This window comes from Gavialis gangeticus, unplaced genomic scaffold (genome assembly GCF_001723915.1).
Source record: "Gavialis gangeticus isolate Ggan-Ray unplaced genomic scaffold, GavGan_comp1, whole genome shotgun sequence".
NCBI classification, from domain to species: domain Eukaryota; kingdom Metazoa; phylum Chordata; order Crocodylia; family Gavialidae; genus Gavialis; species Gavialis gangeticus.
The window spans coordinates 13943940-13970385 of NW_017728997.1; the positions used below are offsets into that span (position 1 = coordinate 13943940).

Genomic DNA, 26446 nt, shown 5'->3' on the forward strand with positions numbered 1-26446 from the left:
GGAGGGATGTGGGCAGTGAGGTTCCGCAGGGCTCTGTCCTTGGGCCCGCACCATTCAACATCTTCATCAGTGACTTGGGTGAGGATAAAAAGCACCCTGTTCAAATTTGCTGATGACACTGAGATGTGGGGGGATGTGGGCACGTTAGAAGAAAGGAATAGGCTACAATCAGCCTGATCGTTACTTGAGGGGGGAGGGAGGGATGGTAAAATAATTTACACAGCCAGCAAGGAAGTGGGCTTAAACCTTGGTCTGGGTTTCATTTGCCCTTGATTTAAAAATGGAATAAGGTACAGCAAAAAGAAATGCAAGGGTATTTCTCCCCTACTCTTCCCTCCAGCACCCCAGGGAGACTCATTCTGGGTCCAGTTTGGCCAGATTCTTCAACAGGCTCTTTATTTTGGCCCTACATAGGTTGCGGGGGCAGATATGCCCCTACAAGCAGCCTGCTCCTCTCCAATAAGAAAGCAAAGGCCTTGGCCATGGCATGGGAGGGAGGCATACAATATCTCCTTGGTGCCAGCATTGCAAGGAGCCCACCACAGGACTCCAACATCGCATCTCAGCTTCATTACCCCCCTTCCACACCCCCTGAATACCACTCCATGCTGGATTTCAAAGGGTCCATGCTTGATCCTGGGTGCCCAGGGGCAGCTAGGCAGCACAGTCTAGGGCAGGCTTCACTGGGGAGCTAAATGTAGGATTTCTTGCACTGTGTTGCAGAGGCCATCAGACAGCGCGAGCGTAACAGTTCGTTCTGACCTCAAAACCCAGGAATGCCTTGCTCATCTCAGCTCCGACCTGCCCAGGGGAGGACACACAAGGCTTCTGGTTTTGTTTTCCCTCAATCTGGAAACTTTAGGCTGTTTCGCAAAAGGCCACTGAAATGGGACTTGCCTTCTCCCCCATTCCTGCCTGCCTGTTCCCTCCGCATGAAACACCAGGTAGGGATGGTGGGGGCGGTGGTGTTCAGACACACAATACACCAGCAAGGCTCTGTGGAGATCCTTCCCCATTTATATCGGTGCCAGAGTAATTCTTGCTGGTTCTGAAGTGCAGCCAACATGCAGGGAGATAAAATCAAGAGGCGAGAGTCTTGTTTCCTGCAAGAGAAAGGTTCATTCCACAGAGATCCCGGCTGTCCCAGGGATATCCATCCATGGAGCTGCTCGTTAAGACTTTGCTGCCAATCCCACACAGACCTCTCGAAGGAAAGGATGCTGTCACTCTCCAAGCCAGAGGTCATGCATCCTCACTTTCAGCTCCATGTGCTTTTTTTTCACTGAACAGGTACCTTAAATTTCTGCAAATTTCTACACAGAAGTCAGAACAGCTGCGATTCCTGCCGATGAGGCTTTCCAAAAAATAAAAATGGTGGGAGTTGAAGATGTACCGTGGCAGATGTGTGTCGCATTTTATGAATGGCTGAGATGATCGGTGTGTGGAACAAAAATAAGTACAGATGAGAACCACGGAGTGTATCACAGTACTTAGTATCATAGTACTTCGGGTTGGAAGGGACCTAAACAGATCATCAGGTCCAACCCCAATGGCAAAAGTGAGCAGGCAATTCATGGCCATCTGCCCAACTCGTGGGACACAGAAGAGAAAGACTGACTGGACTCACTGTGACTCAATCAAGGCTCAAAAAAATGAGTTCCTGCCATTTGGGATTCCCAGCTGAAAGAGTTGTGAAGTTAGAAATGTCGGTGCACAGCCCAGGGGAGTTTCCCTGCTGGAAATGCTGATGCACAGCCCATGGGACCAGCTCTGACACAATTCCAAAACCACTTTTAGAAAACCCATCCTGGTACCTCCGCTGGTGCTCAATGGCCCGAGACTGGCCTACTTGAATGCCCATCTCCTCGAGCCAAGCTGTCACAGCAGCATCAGCTCAAGTGCTTGTGCCAGGTCACCCTGCCCCTTTGCACTGCAGGGGCTTGTGCCACTTACAGCGACCCATGTTGGGATTCCCGCTAAAAGCCTCAACGCCAAGTTCATGCACCTCCCTTTTTTATTTTTTTTTTAATTCAATGAGCAGCCAAAACCATCACGCTCTCCTCCATATCTGGGGGAGAGGAAGGGGCTGGAGGTGTTAAACATAAATAATAGGACTGGGCTTCCTGCACTATAAAACCAGGCAACGTGTCTCTGCCAATATAAAGAGTGGATTTTAAAAAGTCCCTGGATTTTCTTTTACTACTTTTTCAGACGCTCAGGCTGAAGAGAAAGGTCTGTTAACCAACTAGTTCCAGCCTGGATGCAATAGCTGCATCAATGCAAGCCACAGACAAAGCATTTTGTGCTTTGAGCACTAAATCTGTACCTCTTGCCAGTCATCTCAATACCCGCTTGGTTAGTGCCTGCTTTGTAAGGGACTTCATAGTATGTGCACAATATTCCCCGCTGGCACTCTAATCCCCTTGCCATTCCAGTGCTGCGGTATGTCAGCGTCCATGATGCAGGGTGGCCTCTCTGTATTTGCAGACGTGCTCGTAACAGCTGAAACCCAGGCTGCAGAACAAATGGCAAGGAACAGACTAGCGTATGGCTGCTTGGGGCAAGGCAGATGCAGAATGGATTACAGGAACACGTGTTTTCTCTCCTGCTGCGGGCTGTGACCGACACCTGATGTCTCGAGGGAGACTAACCCCTGCTCCCCAGCATAGCACCCATCCCAGTGTGCTTTGCAAGGGAATGTATTTGCACGATCCCTGCAGCGATTAGCTCATGCGGAGGCGCAGGAGGCTGAACCCTCCGGTTATCTGTTTATACAAGTGCACGTTTTATTATGGGCGGTAACGCTATCCAGCCGCAGCGTCTGAGTCACTTGCCTGCAGTAATGAGTTGACCCTTTCTATACAACATACGCTTATCGGTCCTTTTACTTAGGGTGTTTCATCCCCTGTCACAAGCACCTGTGTTAAATGCAGCACAGGACAATCCCATCCACGGTATCTAGTCAAGAGATAAAGGCTCCTGTGCTGCTGCTTTGTGCTGTCTCTCTCACATGGCCTTTACTCTCCTGTCTCCCCACGTTCCCTTCGAAGACCCAGTGGGAAGATCTGCCATTGAGTCATCCTGCTCATGCGGCTGCTTGCCATGTTCTCATAGCTGATGGGGCCAGAGCTTTTTTCCCTCCCCTCCTTTTTTGTTCTGTCAGGGATTTTTTAAGAGTTCTGTAAAGGGCTCCTGCTTTCACTGCTGTGGCTTTCGAGTGACAAACAGCGAGCTCTCGTGAAACCCAAGTGGCTGTAGCATGCAAGACCGGCTGCAGGAGCCCTACGCTAGGCGCCCATACTCTGTACTCAAATGGGTTACAGTCCACTTTGGCTGGACACAGGTACCAAGCCACTGAGATTAAACATGCCATCTAATACTAAATGGCTCGCTTATTTAGCCAGCTCAGGTCAAGCTGTCTCTTTTAAAGCTTGCCTTCTAAACAATATATTTTTACTGCCATAGCCACGTGAACATTAGTTGAAACAGCTTTACGTTCTGGGAACAGCTACATCATGATCCTGCTTTTTGTGGTTTTGGAGAGAACAAAGCCCCTCCCCTATGGTGGTTGGGGGGGGGGTTGTGGTTTTTTTTTTTTTTTTTTTTAATGACAGGCTTAATTTCTGGAAAATAAAATGCTGCTGCACCAGCGATTCCTAGGTCACGCCGATTCTGCTGTAGAAGAGCAGACAGAGAACATTTCATACGCGCTGGCATAAAACCAGATTCCTAATAAGGTATTGGAGTCACCCTGGGCCATGGGATAGCAGGCTCTGGAAGTAGGGTGATAAGCAAGGATCCTGGTTTTCTCTGGTTTAAAAAAAATCCCCAATTTTCAGATTAAAATAGGTAAGCCCAAATCCACATTTTTCCATGATTAAAAGGAAACACCACTCATATCTATATCAATAGACAGACAGACAGACAGACAGACAGACAGACAGACAGACAGACAGACAGACAGACAACTCCCTGAATGGAGATCTCATGAATGTACTTGTAGTACTGCCAATGCCTACAGAGAGAGAGAGAGAAATTAGTGGTGTGTTTCCTTTTAATCATGGAAAAACGTGGATTTGGGTTTATGTTTTTATATCTGAAAATTGTGGATGTTTTAAAATCAGCGAAAACCAGGATCCTTGGTGATAAGCACACTATGCTGCAATGCCCACAGCGCTCAGGCCAAGGCAGCTGGTTGTTATACGCCTTCTCAGTCTTTCGCTCCTACCTTGCACACCTGCGGACTCACCCTGTAGCTAGGCTCCTTTCTTGCACCTAGCGCAGGACTAGCAATGGATCTGGATGATCGTCCATTCAAAAGATGACAATCCTGGTGGTCAACAACTTCTCTGGATTCCCAAAGGGACATCCAATAGCTTCTGGTGAAATTTTGGGGCAAGGGAGTTGGGCTGTGGCGTCCTCTTGCTCAGGAAGATCTGTATTTGGACTGTGGCTGCCAAGGGCAGTCCCAGTGGGGCACTTGTGGGGGTCTTCCACATGCTCTTCCCGGGTTGTAAATGGTTAAAAGATGGGCTTTTGATCGCTTAGCTCTACCTGAAATGCTGTGCATGACTTTAAAAATGTCCCAATCCCTGTGGGAATCCCAGCAGTAAGAATGACTTGGGGATCAGAGTCAATAGGCTTTTTCCCCCCCTTACTAGCTCCGTATTATTTCAGAGTGTGCAAAACTCACCTCCTTCGGCCTTCGAAGGACAGGATGGGTTAAAGAACTGATAATGGAGCATGCATTTTTATAGCTCACTGGTTTGAACCAAGCCCTGGCTGGTTATAAATGAAAATCAGTAGCATCTGACAGCTGTCCAGCGGTTAATGGAAAATTATTCTGTGGCCTCCACCAAGTGCCAAGTGAGTAAATGCTCAAGATACCAAAACCCACTGGAACAACAAGCACTAACCATCGCTTAGGACAGAGTTCAGGGGTTAGTGTTGGTTTCAAACCTGGACTAGGGATCTGGTCTTGAAGTGCTGCCATCAGGCCAAGGTCTGTGCACATTTGTGAGTCAAGATGGGAGAAACTAGCTATCCTGTTGCTATGCTTTCTGTTGTCAGCCCAGCCAATTCCAGAAGCCCCTCTTCTTTCAAAAAAAAATATATACATCCAACATCCACTCTCCTTCTGCCTCGTATAAATACAAAGAGCTGCCTGAAACATTTTAAATGTTTGCAATAGCGCTTTATATTTCTATTCTCTCTCACAACCCAGGACCTCAGAAGCACTTTGTGAACATTAAATTCCCCCACAGCCATCTGAGCTGGGAACCAAAAGAAGGCCCAGAGAAGCCACTCAACTTGCCACGGTTTTGCAAGCAGAGCTGGGGGCAGAATCCAGGCTCATGAACTCTAAGTTCATGGCTTGTAGGATGGCCAGGAATTTCTCAGGACCTAAAAAAAAAGTGATCAACTGCTTGGGATAAATTCATAAAAGTGTGCATTATGCAGAAGGACTTCCCTCTCAAAGTATCGCCTGTTATACACCTTCTCTAGAGGAGCCTTTCTACTGGACAGTACAAAGCCGATGGGAATACCTCTTTGCCATGAATGAGAAGGCCTCTTACATGGGAGAATAGACTTAGTCCTCTTTGCGCTGTTCCAAGTTTCCTACTTGTATCGACTTTTAGACAAGCTTGATGGTTCCCAGACTACTTCTATTGCTATCCCTCATTCGGACAGCAAATAAAACGGTCTTAATTTTCGGCACACGGTACTAGCATCTCTTTGCACAACAGACATCAATGCTACAGTCACTGGCATTTCCCAGGTGTTCCAGCAAGTAGCCTTTATGAGCTTTGATGGGTACATCCACGTGACAGCCCAGTCTATGGGGAGGGGGGTGTTAATTTATCTTCAACGTATCTTACCTTTAAAGACTCCCAAATGGGAAACTGCACCAGAGAGAATGGAATCTGCATGGAGAAAAGAAAAAGAAAAAAAAATATTTCAGAAGCAAATTGGGTTGGCATTTTCCTTGGCAAGCTAAATTAGGAATGCTCCGTGAACTGCAGCTTATTACATTTATAAATCTTTACAGATGACTTTACGCACACTGTTGTTGGAGAATGGGTTTCACGAAAGCACTTTTTACTTCATTTATCGCATGCCCTGCTGAGATGTTAATGTATCGTTACCTGGTTGGCCGGGAAAAGTAATAAATGGTATGATCTAGTACAGGGAACTTCTCGGTAGGACTCGCCACTAAAGAGGCCACCAGGCTGGCTCAAGCACACCTTAGATGCTCACCTTGCTGGGGTTATTTGACCCCAGCAGTCTTTCCTGCCCAGAACAGGGGGGCTGGACCCAATGATCTCGCAAGGTCCCTTCCAGCCCTAAATTTCTGTGAGTATGTGAAGCAATGCACCTCTAAGGCCACAAGCACAGCCTGGGAAGGCACTGCTGGGTGACATACACTGTCACAAGAGTTTATCTGAAAGCTCAGTTCTGCTCCAAATGGGATGCATGGAAAACAGCAGTGGGAGGCTTCAAAATTAATGATCTCCTGATGACTTTGGAACAGATGAGTTTAATGGAGAAATGACTTGAGAATACCTGCCAACACTGTAAATCCAGCCCAGATTAAGAGGAGGGAAATCTTGGTTCTCCTCTTGCACATCACCTATAGTGCAGGTGCAATCCAACTTGGACCACGTACATCTGTTCTCCTATTTCCTATCTATGTTGTAGTAGCTGCTATCAGACATCATCATAGACCAGGGCCCTATAAAGTGAGAACAGGACTCACTTTATAGGAGTCCTGTCCCAAGAGTTTTCTATTTAAGTATAGGACACGCAACAAGAAAGGTAAAACCCAGACAGGTGAAGGAGCACAAAAAACCCACAGTGTCAGTCCCGCAACTGATACAGTGATAAGCCCCAGTTTGTAGAAGCTCCCAGCATTCAACAGGACAGTAGCAGACCTTTTAAATTGTACACTGCGATGTATGTCAGATCCGGTGCAACTGAAGTTATCAGTATATTAGAAACATTGGTTTTGTGTGTGTCTAAGTCTTATTAAATCTAAATTCAAATCTACATCTGAACGGGTCCAAAGAAAACGTTACATTTATCCAACATCCCGAGAGTTAAAGAACCGCCTGGTTCATTGTGTGGCTACTAATGATTAATAAATGAGATGAATCAGTTCATCTCCCAGGCAAAACTAAGCTTGACAGACACCTGCCACAGAAAATTTGTTATCTATTCAGGCAGGAAACGGCAGTGAGAAGAAATCAATGTCACTGCTGTACATTGAGCTGACAAACTGAAATCTCAGAGGAAGTTTGTCATCTTGAACGATGAGCAGTATCCCAGGTGGCATCTCAAAGCCCTGCCAGAAAGGTCAAACACGGTTCTTGGTTATCGGGCCCCTGAAATTCTAGCGCTGCAATTCAATTTCTTGTTCGATATTGGGTGAAAAAAGTCCAGTTACTTGACAGTAACGCAGAGTAATATATTTATGAGAAAATCTATATCCCCTTGCTGCTTCATCACTGTTCAGCGGGAGTTAAAGAGCACGGTTTCTTTGCACTGCAAAATGGAAAGCAACATAACCTCCCAAGAAAAGCTGCTGCCATGCCTTCAGTTTTCTTAAAGAGAGAAAAGGAAATCCTCTATGCTCCGCTTATATCTAACCAAACGGGGTTCCCCAGCATACGCGGCCTTCAGAAGGTCTTCCCATTGCACTTGATGTGGCAAAAATATATAGACGTTAAAGATGCTTTCCAAATAAAGCCTTCTTATCTCTGTTGCCAGTCAGAAGCATTTCAAATCACAGTGGAAACAGGTCTAAAGTTTCAATTTGATTTTCACCATTTGGGCTGGCTGTTTACTTTCTGCATCCTACTCTCTAGAGACAGTGGAAGGAGATACGGATGTTTAATCATCACATTTCAATTCCTCGTGCACCTCACAAGATGCTGCAACATGTGGGTTTGCAAACCAGCTGGGGAGGGGCAATAACTTATCGTTCTGGTTATGCAGAGGTGTTTGTACAGCCAAGAGGATTGCAGGATTTGGGCCGAAATACTCATAAGTCATGTCTTAGTTGAATTTTAAGCTTCAATTTTTTTTTTTTTTTTAAATACGTTACATCCTGGTCTGATCTGTTCAGCAACGTGCCCGTTAAAGAGAAATAGAGTCAGCACACCCCACACGATGACTGTATCCAGAGACGTTTCTTTACAAGGGTAATTCATGGAGCGATGAAAAATTGGCTATCTTTGTCACCACCCCTTTTACAGCCAGGCTATGAACCAAGGGTATAAAACCCCTCATGCCAGAGATGCTTCTCCTCCATTTGAAAGTTTATGACATTTTTTAATTTGAGTCCATGTGTTATCTTTCTTCAAAAAAAACCAAAAACTTTCAGAAATAGAATAGAGAATTGAATCGCGCCCCGCTGGGTAATGATACTTGTGCCTGAAATAGGCTAAGGCAACAATGGAAATGTGGTCCACACATGTGGGAAGCGCTGGCTAGATCTACCAGTCTCCCATTTGACGTCTGCATGAAGTAGACAGAGAAGACCAGTTGCCTCCTCATGCCTGGCTGGATGTGATATAACTGCCCCATTGTTTGCTCAATAGAGTTAAATCTTACACAGATTCAAAAAAAATGCTCTGGGACAGCTGTGAATTATTATTCTAAAATGTTTTACAGATTAACAACACTGACAGTTTCTCTGGGCCCTGCATTCTTTAACAGCCAATATCCAATTTATTGCAACAAATGGCGCACATTTTTATTGCTGATTTTACTGTTGCTTAATTTTCCTGAGTTAGGTGGATTTACACAAATGGGATGTTTAAAGCCAGAAGTTCTAAAGGCTCCCATTAAAATAAAATAAAAAGCAATCACATGGCAAAGTCAGAGGAAAAGACAAAAATAAAATAAACCTGTTTTAAAAAAATCAAATTTCAAGCACTGTGGGTGCTGCCTAAAAGCAGGGAAGCGTTCGGCAGGCAGCGTTTAATTAAGAGAAATGCAAGGAGGAAGTTAGAACAACGGGTGTCTGAAGGAGTCAGTGCCAATGCTGAAGTGCTGATAGTCTTCCTAGCAATAAAACAGAGTTCGTCAGCAATTTGGAACTTATCGGGCCGATGCTGTGATGCTAATTCACAACCCAATCACTTCCAGAAGGAGACACAGCAGCCAGACAGCAGGGGTACAATGTCCAAGGTGTGGCAGAGAGAGAGAGTGAGAAGGGGAGGGAGAAAAAAAAGAAAGAGAAAAAGAAAAAAGAGAGAGAAAAAGAGGGAAAAAAGAAAGAAGAAAAAGAGAAAAAAAGAAAAGGAAAAAGAAAGAAGAAAAGACAGACCGACCCAGGCCCTTCAAAACTGGAATTCCCTTTAAACTGCTAGAATTCTTTCACATAAAGAGGAAACAGATGTCCACGGCTGGAATTTGCATGTGGCTTTATTCTCTTCTAGAATACAATAAAACTACTCTTCTTCAGAGCTAGAAATTAAACAGTGGCATGGCATGCACAGGCCAGCTGTGCTCTCCACCCCCAACCTTTATTAGCACACTCTATGAAAAGATGGGTGGGGGGCAGGGGGAGAAAGAGGCAAACTAAAAAAGCAGAAGAAATTAAAAACTATGTGGTATGTGCTCCCAAAACAACATAAACCCTACAGATGTTCACACTGATCTGCAGCACATGTTTGTTTATTCAGGTTCTCTTCCCCGTCTGATTCAGCAGGGCTTCGCTCTCCGAATTATCTGTTTTTCCAAATGATTGCGTAAAGAGCAGGACAGAAATTGGTGTCAACAGCTCACCTCGGAGAGCGTAAGGGCCTGGTCTTTTCTGAACGGGTTTGGCTTGCTCCTATGAAACCCAACTCAAAGAGTCAAGGGCTCAACTTAAAACCTCCAAGTCAGCCCCTCCAACACAGCGGTATGGGGGACATGCCGGGTCCTCGGGGAATGACTGTGCAGAAGCAGCAGAGCTATTGCTCCAGTGGGGCTGTACGGATGCAAAATGGAGGATTCTTGCCTTCTCATCTCCCATATGAGCCCCAAGAGCTCTGCCCCTGCATCAACCAGGGAATGAGCAGCAATCTCCTGAGCTGATTATCTTTCAAAAGTGAGGTCCCAAAGCCGAGAGCTATAAGAGCCCTGTCCTCTGTATGATGCACCACATAAGAGATATGATCCCACCAAGGGATTATGCACTTCCTTTATTCTGAGTCCTACCAGACTTTGAATCCCAGACAAGTTTCCACTAGCCTCCAACTTGAACAGTGTTGGGGAATGTACAAGAGACGTCTAAGCATGACACTGCGGCTTGAGCTGGACAGAGGGCTGGATCAGACCAACGCTTGTCATGGGTTTGACCCCAAACAAGGACGCAACACTGTCCTGTGCAGAAAAATAGTGAAAAAAGAGGCCAGAAACAGAAAAATCCCCCATTAAGTCCCAGGGCCTCCTAAGTTAGACTGTATCTTCCTTGGTAACATGGTGGTTACTAACTGGCAGGGGAGCTACTTCAGAGCCCACTTTTTCACGAATCCACTGCCTTGCAGCCAGTAACAAAAATTCTGACTCAGTTCAGTGGGAACAGATTTAAGCCAACACTGGGAGTCTACACATGCATTAATGTGCTTTAGTTAATGTGCATTAAATCTAGTACCTGCAGGCACATCTACACATGCATTAGCACGCTTTAGTGAATGCACATTAAATCTAGTACCTCCATGGTGAGGTACTAGGAAAATGTGCATAGACGTCTATACACATGCTCTGGGGTGGGGGGCAAGTTTTAACTAGAGCAGCTCTGAGAGCCACTCTAATTAAAGTGCCTCCAGAGCCACATGTATTCAGTGTCCTGCACTTTAAAATGGTGGCAGAGGTGTTTTAACTAAAGCTCATTTTTAGTTAAAGTGCCCCCGCCACCATTTTGAAATGTGGGGATGCTGAATACATGTGATGCAGAGGCTGCTGGAGCACACTAATTAGCATGCTCCAGCAGACTCAATTAATCGAGTTTGCACTGTCATGTGTATACGTGTCCCATTAACCTGTCTTAATGCACATTAACTAAAGAGCACAGTTTAAGTGATGCTTAATGCACATTAGCCTATTTTAATGTGCATTAGCTGAATAGCACGGTTTTTTACTGATGCTTTAATGCGTATTAAAATAGGCTAATATGCATTAAAACACATGTATAAATTCACCAATTATGAGGTACTAGGAAAATGTACATAAGTCTGACTTAATATGCATTAACTAAGAAGCACATTTTTTACATGACGTTTAACACACAGTAGCCTATTTTAATGTGCATTAAATAAAAAGCAGATTTTTGTAAGGTGTTTCTTTAATGCGCATTAAAATAGGCTAATGCGCATTAAAGCACATGTGCACCCAGTGACCTTTTCTGAGCACCTCACCTGCAGTCTCACTTCAAGGCATTTATGAGGCTTATGCCTGTAGCACCACTCTGATACCAGCAGTGTATTTTGGTAGAAGCGGCCCTCACCCTGGTATTTAAACAGCAAGGGTCAAAAAGTTTTCAGCTCCCCATTTCTCCAGTAGAATCGACGCAACAGCATAAGAATGCATTTCTGAGTATGACAAAGAAGGCTGCAAAAATGATTTTGTTGAGGTACCTCCATCTGTGATTGCAAACCGGGAAAAGCCGCCTTTCTGAGACAGGGCTCTTTCCGCAACAAGTTCACACGACAGCAGAATAAAAACAATCATGTCTCGCTGCTGGAGTTACCACCAAAACACTTCAATTAATAATCATTGTAAATCTGTTTCGGTGTCCTGTCCTCTTAAAATTCTTCACGCACTTACACAATACATCTGGATTATGATAAACTGACATTCCAACTATAAATACACTTTCCTCGTAATAGGATTTGAAAAGATAGCATGAAATGAGGTAAGCTTTTCCCTTGGCCATGTCATAGGTCACAGCAATAGATGTGATTATATCTAGCGTGGTATAAAGAATCAGAGCTTGTAGCGTTGACTGGAGGCGATAGCAAAAGCAGCTAAGCGCAGCTACTCCACACAATATCCTTAAATGCATTATTGCCAACATTCATTTTCACATGCAATTAACACTGCCAGCCAGACTCCGGCTGATGCATTGCAGACTCCTCAAGAAGCCTAACAAAGGTAATTTGTAACTTTAAGCATGACTGAAAGGCTGTCAAATTGCAGACGTCCTCACTGCGGCTTGGTGAGATGAAAGCATTTCGGACGGCGGAAGAACAAGTGTATCTGTGAGATGAATGAGCAGAGGCTCACTTAATAAATAGCGATGCAATTAGAAACAAAAAGGTTTTGTACAAATGTAATAATACGAGGCAAGCGGTGACAATAGTCAGAGGCAGAGAATCCCCTCCCTTGCCTCGTTTCTTAGAGAACACATATTTATGCATGGGCCAATCTATACCAGTATCTTACCTACCTTGGCTGGCTAGTCTGGGCAAGGCTGAACATTTGTAGAAGCAGGGTCCAGCCCAAGTAACACCACCAGAGTTTGCACCCACCCTGCTGAATTTTGGAAATTTCAACTGCTTCTTGGACCGTAAAAGACCATTTTAGACTGGACACAAGGAAAAACTTCTTTACCATATGAGTCTCCAGATTCTGGAACAGACTCCTCCCCAAAAAGTGGTGAAAACATCTACTCTGGATACATTCAAGAAACATTTAGATGCTTATCTTGCTGGGGTCATCTGAGCCCAGCTGACTTCCTGCCCTTTGGGCACATGGCTGGACCCGATGATCTCACGAGGTCCCTTCCAACCCGAATGTCTATGAAATCTATGATATAGTAAAACATGCTGCCTACCAGGGTACCAGGAGCCATGTGACCCATGCCCTGCATATCAGGGATGCTGGCTGATGGAGGTTGAGATGCCACACTAGTAAAAGCCACTAATATCAACATTGCTGATGTTAATTGTTACATGCTGATTAACACCAATGCATGGCTTAAGAGACCGAGATGCAATTGCAAATTCTCTCTTTTCCACCATTAGCCCTTCCAGATTGGTTAAGCTAGGGTTTAAGCTCGTGGATCCTGTACAAGGGAAGGACATAGAGGTCGTAACACTGTCACTGGCTCCAAAGCAGACTTCTTCCATAACCTGCCAATGCTGCACCTCACTGCTTCTTTCTCTATCCCTAAAAGAGGAGACACTTGTCCTACACATGGGCATGCTGATGGCTTGTTACTTAGCGTCTTTAAAGCTCATTAAAAAAATTAGAGCATCAGGCTGGGGGAAGTGCAGTGTTCTTGGGTCACGCATTTCTTATCACGTGTGTTATCTCCTGAGCTCGGGGTGCAGAGCTACACAATACTTCTGTTTTTAAAAACCATTGAAGAGAGATGATCCAGGGAGACCTTCTCTGCTGGAAGGATGGAGGGGAGTGTGGGGAAGAAGAGAAGGAGTTGTGCCTTCCTAAGGGCCTGTGTTGAAAAGCAAAGGGCTAGCATGTACAGAGGCCGAGTGCAGTTGTCATCCCCCACCAGAGGAGGGGAAAGATGCACCAAGACAGATACACAAATCAAAAAGACAAAAAGGGCTGATTTAATAGACAGCCCGATAAGGAGAGCCAAATGCTTTAGCCTTTCACCAAGAGTATGATATACCATTGTCTTGTCACTCAGAGCTCTTCCATCAAGTGATCAGTATTCAAACAGCCTTTAAATTCTGATCCTATGTCCCTCCATCCCCCCCACCCGCATCCCAAAACTTGGATGGCAGGGCAAAGTAGCCTGCAGAAAAAGGACTAAGCTAAGTGAGATAGCTTGCATATTTGAACCTGTTCCTCTTTGACTTCAAGCAGCAAAAGGACTGCTTGTGGGAAGGGGGTGGGGTATGACTGTCCAAAGGCTTGCAAAATTTGGGACTCAATGCACAACCCCCATGTTAATTAATGTCCACTTTGCAATTCCTGTTTGAAAAGCAACACGCACACACATGCACAAAAAATCCTCACCGTAATGAAAATGAATATGCCAACATCGACTTGTACATGCTGTTTAAAGCACAGATAAAAATCTTGTAGGATAACAGATGAGTTTAGCAGCTCTAGAAGAATGAAGGTATTGTTTAACAGGAAGCAGATGTATGTCAGATGGCAAACTCATTAGAGTGTCCCATCGTTAAAGGAAACAGGATAACAATGAGCCATCTGAAAAAATGTGAACTGATCAGGAAATATACAAGCCGCAGCTAATCTCCTATTTATTGGTAGGTAATGCCTTTAAGTCATGCACATGCATTCCAGTTAGGACCATGAAGGACTAATCTTTGTTCACATAAAAAGTCTGTAAGAGCAGAACCCAAAAGCAAGGAACACAACATTTCTGGAAAAATCTTCTGAAGAAAAACCCTGACATTTATAGACGTTCTCTCCCATATTCAGGGATGTAAATATATATCATCCAGTGTGAGGTACTATAATGCAGTGGGACGTGTCCATCTGATTCCAGAACTTGGAAGGCATTTTAACCAAATGTAAATTTCTTTCAATAGAAAGCTCTGCTGTAAGCAGCTCCAGAGACGCAAAGAAGATTCTTCCACGATAGACACCCAGAGTGGTACAGTGTTATAGGTGCAATTATTATTACATCTCTGAATGCTTCTGGAAAAAAAGCCCCTTTCTTGGACAAACGTTAGCACTGAAATCAGTTGTTGCTTTGAGTGAAGCACAAAAAACATTTCAAGAAATAGTTAAAAAAACAAATTTTGAGTTTGCCACCACAGGGTAAGTGGGTCCGTGGAACCAGTTGGGGAAACAAGCATTCAGGCAAATAAAACTGGATGTCAGTGCAGTCATAATAGTGGTGACATGAGTGTGGGGGTGTTTGTCCTCAGAGTAACTGTTGCATTATTTAAAGTAAAAAGAAACGTGCTTTTCCCTTGCCGAGTATTTCACAATCTATCATAGTTTTCTTATCACTTAAAAAATGTTTGCACATAAAGTACAGGAATTCCTTTGCAGAAAAATAAGTTTTCCCAGCAGGAGGCTCCTGAATCTCATTTAAGAGACCCTACGGGGAAAATCTCTCCCTTTCCCCACCTTTTACCCATGGGTTTAATCCACAGTTTTGCTGCCTCTTTCCATGTGGCTTCAATGGACTTGGATTCAGGTTCCACACGTATGACGGCAGAAACAGAGAAGCTGCTCGAGTTTTAATGAACAGCACAAGAGCTTTGCTAATGCTCATGCTGTTACTACAATGCTACCAAGAAAGCCTTAATGATTTGGCCAGGTGATGATAAAGAGCTCTTTTGGCTCCCACTTGCAGTAATTAGCAGTGGGGAGCAAACTGCTCCGGATTTGGCTATCTCCTGATCTAGTCTCTACAACATTGCTTCCTACTTCTATCTTCAGAGCATTTTAAATGCTGAAGTCATTGCGACTTAAGTGCGTGCGGAAATGCTGTGTTGAATAAGGATGGACTTAAGTACTCTGTCGACTTCAGCACCTTGATGAGTTAGGGAAGGATCTCGTCTTCTGTGTTTCCCTTTCAGGAAAGAAAAAAAAATCAGTTCTTGAATAGCCGTTAAAGGAAAAAGGCAGAAATATTGTGTGTGCGATTATTCCAGCATGTCTGAGGTGAAAAAAAGCAATGTACCATAACCATGAAAACAGCTCCTATGCTCTAAGAGTGGCCCTAACAGCCACTAGCATCCAGCTGGAATTGCCTTCTTTGAAGCCGAGGAGCTGTGCAAAACCATCTTGGTTAAAGCTCACACCATTATCTCCATCATGTGGCAGAGGGGAAAAGCGCAGACTGATATCAAGTTTTAAGAATACTAATCTGCTACCTTGTCCGTTTTGCTTTTTTAAAAACATACAAAGAAGAGAGATGTTTGGGAAGAGGTGCAGGTCCAGTGCCCAGTGGCTAATGGTGCTATTAAATATGCCCGTGCAATCATAACAGCACGATACACAACAGAAAGTAGGTCCCTGTCCCCAGACAGTGGATGGCCTCATTAGAAGCAATGCAACAGCTCAAGGCACTGAGACAGGGATACCAGGGGAAATGCATGCATTTTCAGTGGCCACTCAAGAAAGAAGTCAATGATGTTTGTACCTGGGTGTGAGGCTGATGTACAACTGGTATTGCTTTATTCAAAATGATCCTCAAAAGCTTCTTAAAAAAAACCCTAATTTCAAAGTGTAATTTTGGATTTTTTTAGTGCTAATTCAGTAGGATCCGATTCCACATCCCGAATCTTGTGTCTGCCCCTATGCCTATTTAGCAAAGCATGGTAACCTGTGCTCAAATTGGGGGTCAGACTTGATGATCTGTTCAGGTCCCTTCCAACCCTAGAAACTATGAAATTAGAAACTATTAAACTATGTCCACTGGACTTCAACAGGATTGTCTATATGCCAGCAGCCAAAACTGAACAATTCTCTTAAAAAGAAAAATTGCTTCTACAGGGCCATATGCTCCAGCTGCACAGCCTGACAAAAAAGACGGTAGGAGATGCATATTTTTCTCTCCATATATAAATATAGATACAGATATAGAAAGCTATATACAGATACATATATATATATATAGAGAGAGAGAGAGAGAGAGAGAGAGAGAGAGAGAGGTCTACATCTATATCTAGATAGATAGAATCATAGAAAATAAGGGTTGAAAGGGACCTTAGGACATCACATCTAGTCCAACCCCCTGCTCCAAGTAGGGCCAGCCCCAACTAGATTATTTCAGGCAGGGTTTGTCAAGCCAAGCCTTAAAAACCTCCAAGGAAGGAGATCCACCACTTCTCTGGGTAACCTGTTCCAGTGCTTCTCCATCCTCCTACTGAGAAAGTTTTTCCTAATATCCAACTTAAACCTCCTGCCTATGCAGCTGTGAAGGCAGCACTCTGCTCCCAAGCAAGGGAGTTTCCTACAACACCCCACCCAAAGGTAGCAGCTGTGTAATGTCAGGTTAGATCCACCATGGCCACTTGGGACTTTCTGCCTTCCCAGCTCGGAGTCACCGTTTTAGCTCGTGGCAACTTATGGGAATGACCTCGTGATGAGGTGGTGGCAGCTGCTTGTCAGGGGAGGTCTTAAAGACGGCCTTGAATCCAGCACTCAGAGCAAAAGCAAAAACATGGAGTTCTTCTGTGGTTGGCTTAGCTTTAGCCACATCTATAAAGAACCAAACATGGCTTCAAATACCGAAGACAAGGATCAACTAGTGAGCGCAGAACTACGATTCCACCAAAGGTTTTTGGCTTCATCATGAAACACCCCTTTAAATACACATGCGTGCACCCGAAACAGAGCATCTGTTGTGCTCCGGGTCCCTTTAAGAGACCGACTTCTGTAGAACTGTAGAAAACATTGATACCAAAAGGAGAAAGCTACGTTGCACACCCACTGAAGTTTGGTCCCTGGAGGGGGAGGGGGATGAGAAATCACTGCTCTCTCAGCTTTAATTAATTTAAAGGCAGTTTCATGTCCAGAAAGCTGCACCGAGCAGATCTCTTCCCCTCACTGGAGCTGTATCCATACCAAAATGCCTACCCCAGCCAAGTAGCTCAAGAAGGGTCTGCCAGTTCCTTGGCTCGGTTCTTACAATTCACAACAGGAATGCTGGAGCTTCGCTGGCGTGGATCTTGTCTGCTGACAGCAATGCTGGCTTGGCTTTACATACATTTTATGGGAACTTTAGCCTTCCTTAAGCAGTTGCTTGGCCAACAGCAATTGCTGGAAAGAAGATGCAGAGTCAATGTCTGAAAACGCGGGTGGGGATCGATTAAGAAATCACAGCGCTCACAGGTCCAGGAGTTTTAACTGGTTTCACGTACAAGATTTGTGCATGTCAGGAACTTGCCTCTCCGACAGGTCCAAGGAATTCTCTCTATGCTGCAGAAAGTTCCTACATGCCTAGAGTTGGGTGTTGCGCACACGCTTCATGCAAGACAAAGGCTTATCCTCGCTTTGAAATGTATGCATGTGCACCGATGCAAGTTAGAACAAGGGCTTTCATTTGAAAAGTTGAGGAGAGAAACAATACTGAACCTTCATGCCTGAATTACAACTGCATGCTGGGCTCGTGTCTGGGTTGAGAACGAGGTTTTATGCAACGGGATAGCAAAAAATAGAGGTCTGAATTCATACTGGACTAAAAAAGGAGAAAGCAAGACAAGGTGCTACACCTTAATGGCAGTTTGGTATTTGGTTGAGTCTGACCCCACATGCAGTGGGTCTAAAACGAAAGTCACTGCAAGCACAGCTCTTTCTATCCAGCAGTACCAATTCCTCCCAGACTAGCACAGTCATACTCTGCCTATACCCCAGACTAGTTATCTAGCACTCTTCTTCCCTTTGAAAGTACAGTCAAATGCTGAAAGTATCATGCCCCTTTTTCCTTTTCCAGAGGCTGAGCAACAGTTTTTGAAGTCTTGCTGTATACTACATGGGTCTCTGCAAAAAACTTACAGAAGGCTAGGGTGATTTAAGGAAAAGAAAAAAACCCTTTGTTCTTCTGCCTTGCAACACATAGTAAGTTAACAAGATACATGACGAGAGCCTTTAGCATGTCAGAATAGTTAAATAAAATCACAATAAAATTCCACCTGTCAGCTCCGAAAGCACCCCACACGCAGAATTTACACAAGCTGAACCAGAGTTGTTTCGGGACATGTCATAACAGTTAGTCATTTCTGCACTGTGCCCTGTTAAAATTGGCCTGCAGATGAATTGAGTGTCTGTAAAGGGCAACCACATTTCAAGCAAACTGGGACATGCTGAGGGTACTTGGACTGCCCCTCCAGCTGCATTCCAGAGCGTTTAATTTTTTGCCACTCTGTCTCATGAAAAATATTTCCAGGGCACTTCCAAAATTTGGCCAGCCAGTAAAAACATGCTGCAGCGGAGCTTCAGAAAGGGAAAAGGACTCTTCGTTTATACTGAAACAATTTTGTTCGGCATTATCCAAACCTGAATTCGTAAGCAAAAAGCAGGCATTACAAATACATCATGCTCACATAAACGGTCTGCAATCTGTCAGGTCCCATAAACTGAGCAGGGCATCTCCACACTGACAGCATCGCATAAGGGCTTTTCAGCGGCCGCCTATTTTGATTGTGTCGGCAATGCATTGCAGCCTAAGCTGAATCTGACCTTGAGAAACAACACCATAAAAGTTACCATTGGAAATCCCTTTGCCATCATACAAGTGGCTCTCCAAGGACTTGAGCTACATACCACTGAAGTCTTCCTTTTGGATGCAGTGGCTTTTGGCTCTTTAACATCCAGGGAAGCCAGAGCAAATGTGCATATTACAGAATTGGTTCAAAAACCCCTCAGACATCCCTAATAAGAGAGTCCATCAGCAATAAAGGAAAAAAACAATTTTTATCCTTTGATGTACTGTTTAAAATGTGTCAGAAAGACAATCAGTGAAAACAAAATATCATGCAGAATAGGTCTGACAAAATTTCCATCACACACATGCACGCAAGCACACACACACGCATGCACTTCCAAGCCAATAAGTTCAACAGTCAACACCAAGTAAGTTTTCCAGATGTTGCAAACCCCATGGAGTTGCTGGTAGTAATTTCATGGTTAAGGGTTCACTGAGATTTGCAAGTTGAAAAATCTCCGTGTCGCCTTTGTGCAATTGAACCAAGTCTCCCAATTCAGGACAACTGCCCTTCTGAGAACCAAGGCATTTCCCCAAGTCATGCTTTTGGCAAAGCATTTACTAATTGTTCCAGACAAGGGTTTTTTTTTTAAATGCTCCACATCAAAATATCACTGTTACTCTCCCATTTCTTTGGATTCCTCTAAGCTCATCCGCCAGAGCCCCTGCAACTTGCATCTAGCTGGCATCGCAGACACAAGATGTTTTCAAACTTTTGCTGCTGAATACATGGTCTGGACATGAACTATGCCCTCTTTTGCCAATGGGACCGCTCAGTATCAGTCAGCTGCTCCATCCTTCCTGGGCTCCCACTTCCCCTGGTCCATAGACCCTGCTATTCCCTGAGACTGGGAGTGGTTGCAGGGGCAGGTGAGGCTGCATGAGAAATACACTGTGCTCTGAGATGTGAAGCTCTGGTGGCAAGAGGCAGATAAGTAAGGATGTGGAAAAAGCCAGTGGCATTTGCTTTGGGGCACTTTAATGCCAAACACAAATGGATTTGCCCTAGGCTTTCTAAAGCCACTGGAGAAGGGAACATTTCAGGGCTGGTTAAAAAACACACAACCCAAAAGCTGCAAGTGAGAGTGCCATTGCTTGTGACCGTTTATTTCTTCTAAATCATTCACCCACGTGACAGAGCTCATTTCTGCCTTTCATGATAATTATAGTCCTGCAAGCCCCATTTGAAGGGTGCAAATGAATTCCCAAATTCCACCTACTGTCAACATGTGCATCTATTAGGTGATTAATTACCTTCAGGCTACGCCTCCGAGGCAAATGAGGAGAGCTGTGACAGCTCCTCTAAGATATAACTCAGTTCTTAAGGCCTGATGGGCACAGAGATAAAATAACTGAATACAGGTGTTGTTATCTACAGCATCTTGGGACGCATGTAATTCAAAGCAATCTCCCTCCTTCTAGCACATGTAAATATAGGGCTGAAAAAGTGAATGGAAGCTAAGAGCTGGTATTTTCCAAAGGGTGTCTCAAGTCTAAGGAGGGATGCTTCACACCTAAAAAGCATGAGAAAGAGTGCATTAAACACTCTGAGCCCATCCCACACACACAGTGCATATGCAGTGAGCCAACCACAACCCATCAGCCTCCTTATGTACCTGTATATAGATCTAGCCATTTTCTGAGAACTGCGGGAAGGTTATTTGGGTAGTTTTGAAATGGAGATTGCAGCTTTAAAGGAAAGAGTCTCATGCTTTTTCCAGCCCTTTTCTGATTTTCTATAAAGACAGCAACAGTGTCTGCAAAGATGAGCGGCAACTGTCTTGGCTATAAGGTATTTTAAAGAACAATCCACATGTTTTTAAACCTAAAAAGACAGAAGATACATTGACACTTTCAAAACTCCCTTTTGTTGATGGAAGAAGGGATATTTGTTGGCACACCAGTGGGGCCGGAGAGCCTACACATATGTAGCCAGTGAGCCAATATGACTGGGAGCACTGGGAATGTACAATTCCCCACCTCCATTTTTGGTATGGAGAGAATTAATAGCAGCAATGATCTCCCCTGCTAAGGCCAGTTCCTTGAATGGTGCAAAAAAAAGGAAATTTTCCAGACAAGTTCTTTATATTTCAGTGGCAAAGATGACACAACATGGTGGAAAGCACAGGAACATAGGATGGCAAAACCATAGGGAAATCCCACAGTTGCTGGCTACGGTTTCTGACTGCAAGCTATCAAAAGAAATAGCTCTGCATATATCAGCGGCTGTTGAACAGATCTTTACCCACAGAATTTATCTGATCCTTTTCAGTCCATGTGCAGCACAGAGAGAAACAGGAGTGGAGGAAAAGCAATAAAACGAGGCCTAGAGCGGCTCGTGTGCAGACAGCATGAGGATTAAACAATATTAATCTTTACCTACAATTTACAACTAGTGCAGGCCATCCTGCAAATGAAGCATAGGTGAATACTGCAATGGAGAAATGACTCTTTAGTGAGAGGGTGTTGAATACAGATGGGAAAATGGGGATACCAGTTTGCTTCTTCACATACTGCAAAAAACACCATACGCCAGGTTTCTAACCTGCACCCTCTTTGCAAAGCATGAGACCCATGTGTAAATTTATTCCCCCTTTATTTTCATCCAGAAATGACACCCTAGGCATGAAACAGACCCCACAGGTTTGCAAGTTTGTCCCACTGAACTGCTAAAAATCAAAGTTCACATGTGGTCGTCACGTTGCTTACTATGGCTTCCTTGAGCAGAACAGAAATCCACATGGAAACAAGTTTCTGAAATACGATAAATGGACAGGTTACAGAAAGAAGCTTAGACTTTTTTCCCCTGGTAACTCCCTTTTCACCCCCATTTCCTATTGCATTCTCCCACCACACCCTGACTGCTCTTGGCACAGGGCTCTACAATAGCTGGGACGCACAGAACCACCTTCAGTGTCTTCTCAATGAAATACCAGGGTTGCTGAAATTGCACTGCTTATAAATACATGACTATTCCTAACAGAGCAGGGACTCCCAGCTCAGCATCTGAAGCTGAGAAGCAGGACAGTCACCAGGAGAAGAGTTGCACAAGCCCCCAGCTCAGAAAAGCAGTCAGGCATAGTGCTTCAAAGCAGACAAGATGCCACATTTTGAGAGCCTCAAAGTCAGCAGGAGTTGACTTCAAGGCCAACGCTTGCAAGTGCTTCACTGCACGTGAGCCCTGCACAGCCACCTGGATCTCTCGTTGCATTTGTGCACCCATGAAATCTCACCCCCTGCACAGGGGCTGGTTCTAGTCATGCAAACTTGGAGACCCAATGCTTTGAGAGGGACATCCCATCCATTTACCTTTGTCCATCCGGTTTCCTTTCCCTTTAACATGATTTCAAAGAATGCCCCCATCTCCACAGCACCCAGGATTCAAGGATCCAACATCTAAGGATCTCCTGCACTTCTCTTCCCATGATCTTCCCTTGCCTGAAATGAATCAGCACTAGGTTGTCTGAAAACTCATGGACCTCTGGATACGTCACTGCTGTGCTGAGGTTTTCCAGTGGCCTTACCAATTACACCATGCGTTCACCCATTTTTTGCTTAAAAAAGGAAAGGATCATAGATATGTCAACTCATTACTTCATATGCCATGACTTAAGTAGTGAACCCTCATTGCCGAAATGGTCACTTCCCAGGCTCTGCCTTAAATTGCTGTGTCCAGTTTGACAGTTCAACCAGATTCAGGCACTCACCCACATGCTTACAGCTAAGCAGGTGCCTACGTCTTATCGATAATGGGACTTCAAGAGGAGCTCAAACACTTTTGCTGATCTGGAGACCTGGCATTTGATCCAGAATCTGATTGACTTCAACCACAGTCTTGCATCTTATTCATTCCTGCGGTATCCTGACACACTTGCAGTCTTTCTATACCTACACATACCAATGTCAAAGCCTGGCCAACGACAGCTTTACGATGTAGTCCAACTACTAGCCAGCCTCAAACTCAAGTTTGTTAATAAAATAATGTTCCATCTGAATCCAGATGAAAACCTCCATCCTGGCAGCATGAAGAAGGAAAAAAATCCAGTAACAGTTCAAGGAGGAATCTCCCATTTAAGAACCAAGAAAGATCATGTCCTGCCTGGACCTCAGGTTGTGGGTATGGCACTATCTCCCCTCAATAGCCAACAAAGGGAAAGGAATCATGGCCTAATATTTTTAGGGAAAATATCAGAAACGGAATCATAGAAAACGAGGCCTGGAAGGGACCTCAAGAGGTCACATCTAGTCCGCCCCCTTGCCCAAAGCAGGACCAGCCCCAACTACATCATCCCAGTCAAGGCCTTGTCAAGCCAGGTTTTAAAAACCTCCAAGGATGGAGAGTCCACCACCTCTCTGGGTAACCTGGTCCAGTGCTTCACCCCCTCCCCCCCATGAACAAGTTTTTCCTGTTATCCAACCTAAACTTCCCTTGCTGCAGCTTGAGCCCATTGCTCCTTGTCCTGTCATCTGCCCCCACTGAGACCAGCCTAGCTTCATCCTCTTTGCAGCCCCCCTGCAGGGAGGTGAAGGCTGCTATCAAATCCCCTCTGTCTTCTCTTCTGCAGACTAAATAAGCCCAGTTCCCTCAGTCTGCCCTCACAAGTCATGTGCCCCAGGCCTCTGAACCATTTTCATTGCTCTCCACTGAACTCTCTCCAAGTTGTCTACATCCTTTCTGTAGCGGGGGGCCCAAAACTGGACACAGGACTCCAGATGTGGCCTCCCCAGTGCTGATAGAGGGGAAGAATCACTGCCCTCCATCTGCTGGCAGCGCTCTTACCAGTACAAGAACCTTTGGAAAGCTTTAGTTGGACATCTTGATGCATTACACAATTACCATGGAGGCACAGCTCCTCCTGTGGCTTGTTTTTGCTTTGCAGCTTGTATTTTTCTTTTTGGGTATTTCTGAAAAAAAAGTATGAGCTCAACAGGGTCCTTAACCTAGCTCCAATAGCTTGGCAGCACTGAAAGCTTCCCCAGACTGGGTGGGATAAGAAAGTTGTTCAGTCTGCATACTGCCTCGTTGAGTCCTTAGCATCTCTGCTAGGTGCTCCCAAGCAAGGGAGCCAGGTAAAACGAAATGCAGCGGTGGCTTTTAAGAAATGGATGCTTAATTTGGTTTTCCCATTACAGAAGTTTGGTGCTCTCAACTTAGCTCTCAGCTAGACAAGACCAGAAAGCAAGTTGCCTCACTCTGAAACAAAAACCTGACTACAGTGATTCATTGCATTCAAGCTCCCAGCCCAAAGTCTGTCCCTGATTAAAGAAACTTGCAGCTCCTCAAGAGCTGTTGAAAGTTAGAGATAAAGAAGCTCAACTGAAGCAGCACAGACCCCAGGAATGAAGACCCAGCTCCAGCGAAGTGCTGCACTACAAACCCGCCAAGGAGCTGAATCCATGTTGTGCGCTGGAAACTTCAAACCGAACATTCGACACTCTTTCATTTGCCCACATGCACTTGTTATTAAAACCACATGTGGGCACTGAATCATTTCATGGTTCATTTAAGACAAACACGCAGAAAATTGTGGGAAGCAAGGATTGCCCTAAGAGCCTGCAGAAGGCATAAGCGCACCAAACTCACACAACCTCAGGCACGATGTTGCACAAAGCTTGAGCCACAGAACTGTGCTAAGCCTGTGGCTGGAAAGTGAAGATGGGATTAGCCACTAATGTGTAGTTTTGAAAACAGATGGTCCCATGGCTTTCCTCCCTCAGCTCCATCTTGGTGAAATGCAGCTGGCATCCTCAATGAGCAGTTGGAGAGAGACCAGATAAAGGATGATCCTGCCATCGAAGCACTAGACTGGCCACCAGAAGAACAGGGTTTATTTCCCAACCATGTCACAGACTTCCTGAGTGACCCTGGGCAAGACCGTTAACTTCAGTGTGCTTCAGGTCCAAGGGGTTGTCTTGGTTATTTAGATTATAAGCTCTTCAATTAAGGGATTGCTTCTCCCTGTGCCTGTAGGGGTTTTGCCCTTTTTGGTGGCAGAGGTATAGTTCTCTTCTGTGGATCTCTTGAGCATACATTTTAACAAGCTACTTCTTGTCCTTCCAGGGATAGGACACTTGCCGAGCCCTTGTCCTTGTCCAGAGTTAGGATGTTCTTGGTTTTTGTCATGTGGTTTTAAGAATAGGTTAGACAAACACTTGTCTAGGATGACTTGGAGATGATCCTACCTTAAGCAGGAGCTTGGAAGTAGATGATCTCCTGAGGTCTCTTCCAGGCCAAGTTTTCTATGATTCTACCACAATGGGTCACTGATCTTGGTCAAATCTTTTAAGCATTTTGGTAATGGAAACAGCAACAAAATTCAATTGGTGGGGGGAGGCATGCTGACCACACCACCACTTAAGATACACCTGTTAGGCAGCTACTGGTTTGTCCAGTGGTATATCAAAGCATACACACATGGCACCAGTGGCTCTCTGGTCTACTTCCATGGAGAGTAAACTTGGACATCCACTGTGAAGCACCTCATCCTTAGAGCCAGCATTTCCTATCCCACATGACAGCAACAGCTGAATGTCTCTGCTTGCTGCTTTCTCAAGTACTTCAGTGCATTGAGAGAAATTAGTCTATGTAACGAGCTCTTCATGAAGTTTTCAGTTGAGAACTTCTTCGAGGAGGCTGCAGGTCCGCAGCCTGCTGGACAGAAAGATGCACAAAGGCGATGCCAAGTTCAGACACAACAGTAGGCAGAAGGAAGAGGAGTGTGTGGGAGAAGATAAATGAGTAATCTAACAACCTAACAAGCCATCTTGCTAAATGAGAGAGACATTTCTTGCACGAATGTTATAAAGCCACTGGAAATCCAGTGATAGTAATAGTACTCAAACTAATGAAACAAACTCAGCCCTCTGACCTTCAGCTAATGATTCACCATTGCTCATGCCAACACAATAATACCAACGGAAACAGCTCCAAAATAGACCCACAGGCTGATATTAATGAGGCAGTGAACATCCCCCCCATCAGAGAGGGAAAGCACACAGCTGTAGCTTCAGACAGCTGCAGGCATGAAACTTTATCTGCTACTAAACAGCTAGATCCTGGAAAAAAAACAGGATTCTAACTGATAGTTTTGATGGCTATGCAAAATAAGATCCCAAGGTTATTTTCTTTCCATTATATTCTTTCTTTATAGCCAATATAAAAAAAATAAAAATCAGACAGTATCTCTGCTGGGACCTTCGAGTGACACAAAAGATGTAGTTTCACGGCTATGTGCATACTCACTGCACTTTTTTTTTCTCTCTCTCTCTTTTTTTTTTTTTTTTTAAGATAAA

The 26446-nt window shown here is 44.6% G+C and overlaps 1 protein-coding gene across 1 annotated transcript in view; it reads right to left on the bottom strand.

The window, feature by feature from the left end:
- The window catches only part of SLC25A26 (solute carrier family 25 member 26), a 124457-nt gene that overhangs the window by 35238 nt on the left and 62773 nt on the right, over positions 1–26446 (bottom strand). The window contains exon 6 of the mRNA XM_019504800.1: positions 5880–5924. Coding sequence (XP_019360345.1) covers positions 5880–5924 — 45 coding nt within the window. The remainder of the gene's footprint in view (positions 1–5879; positions 5925–26446) is intronic.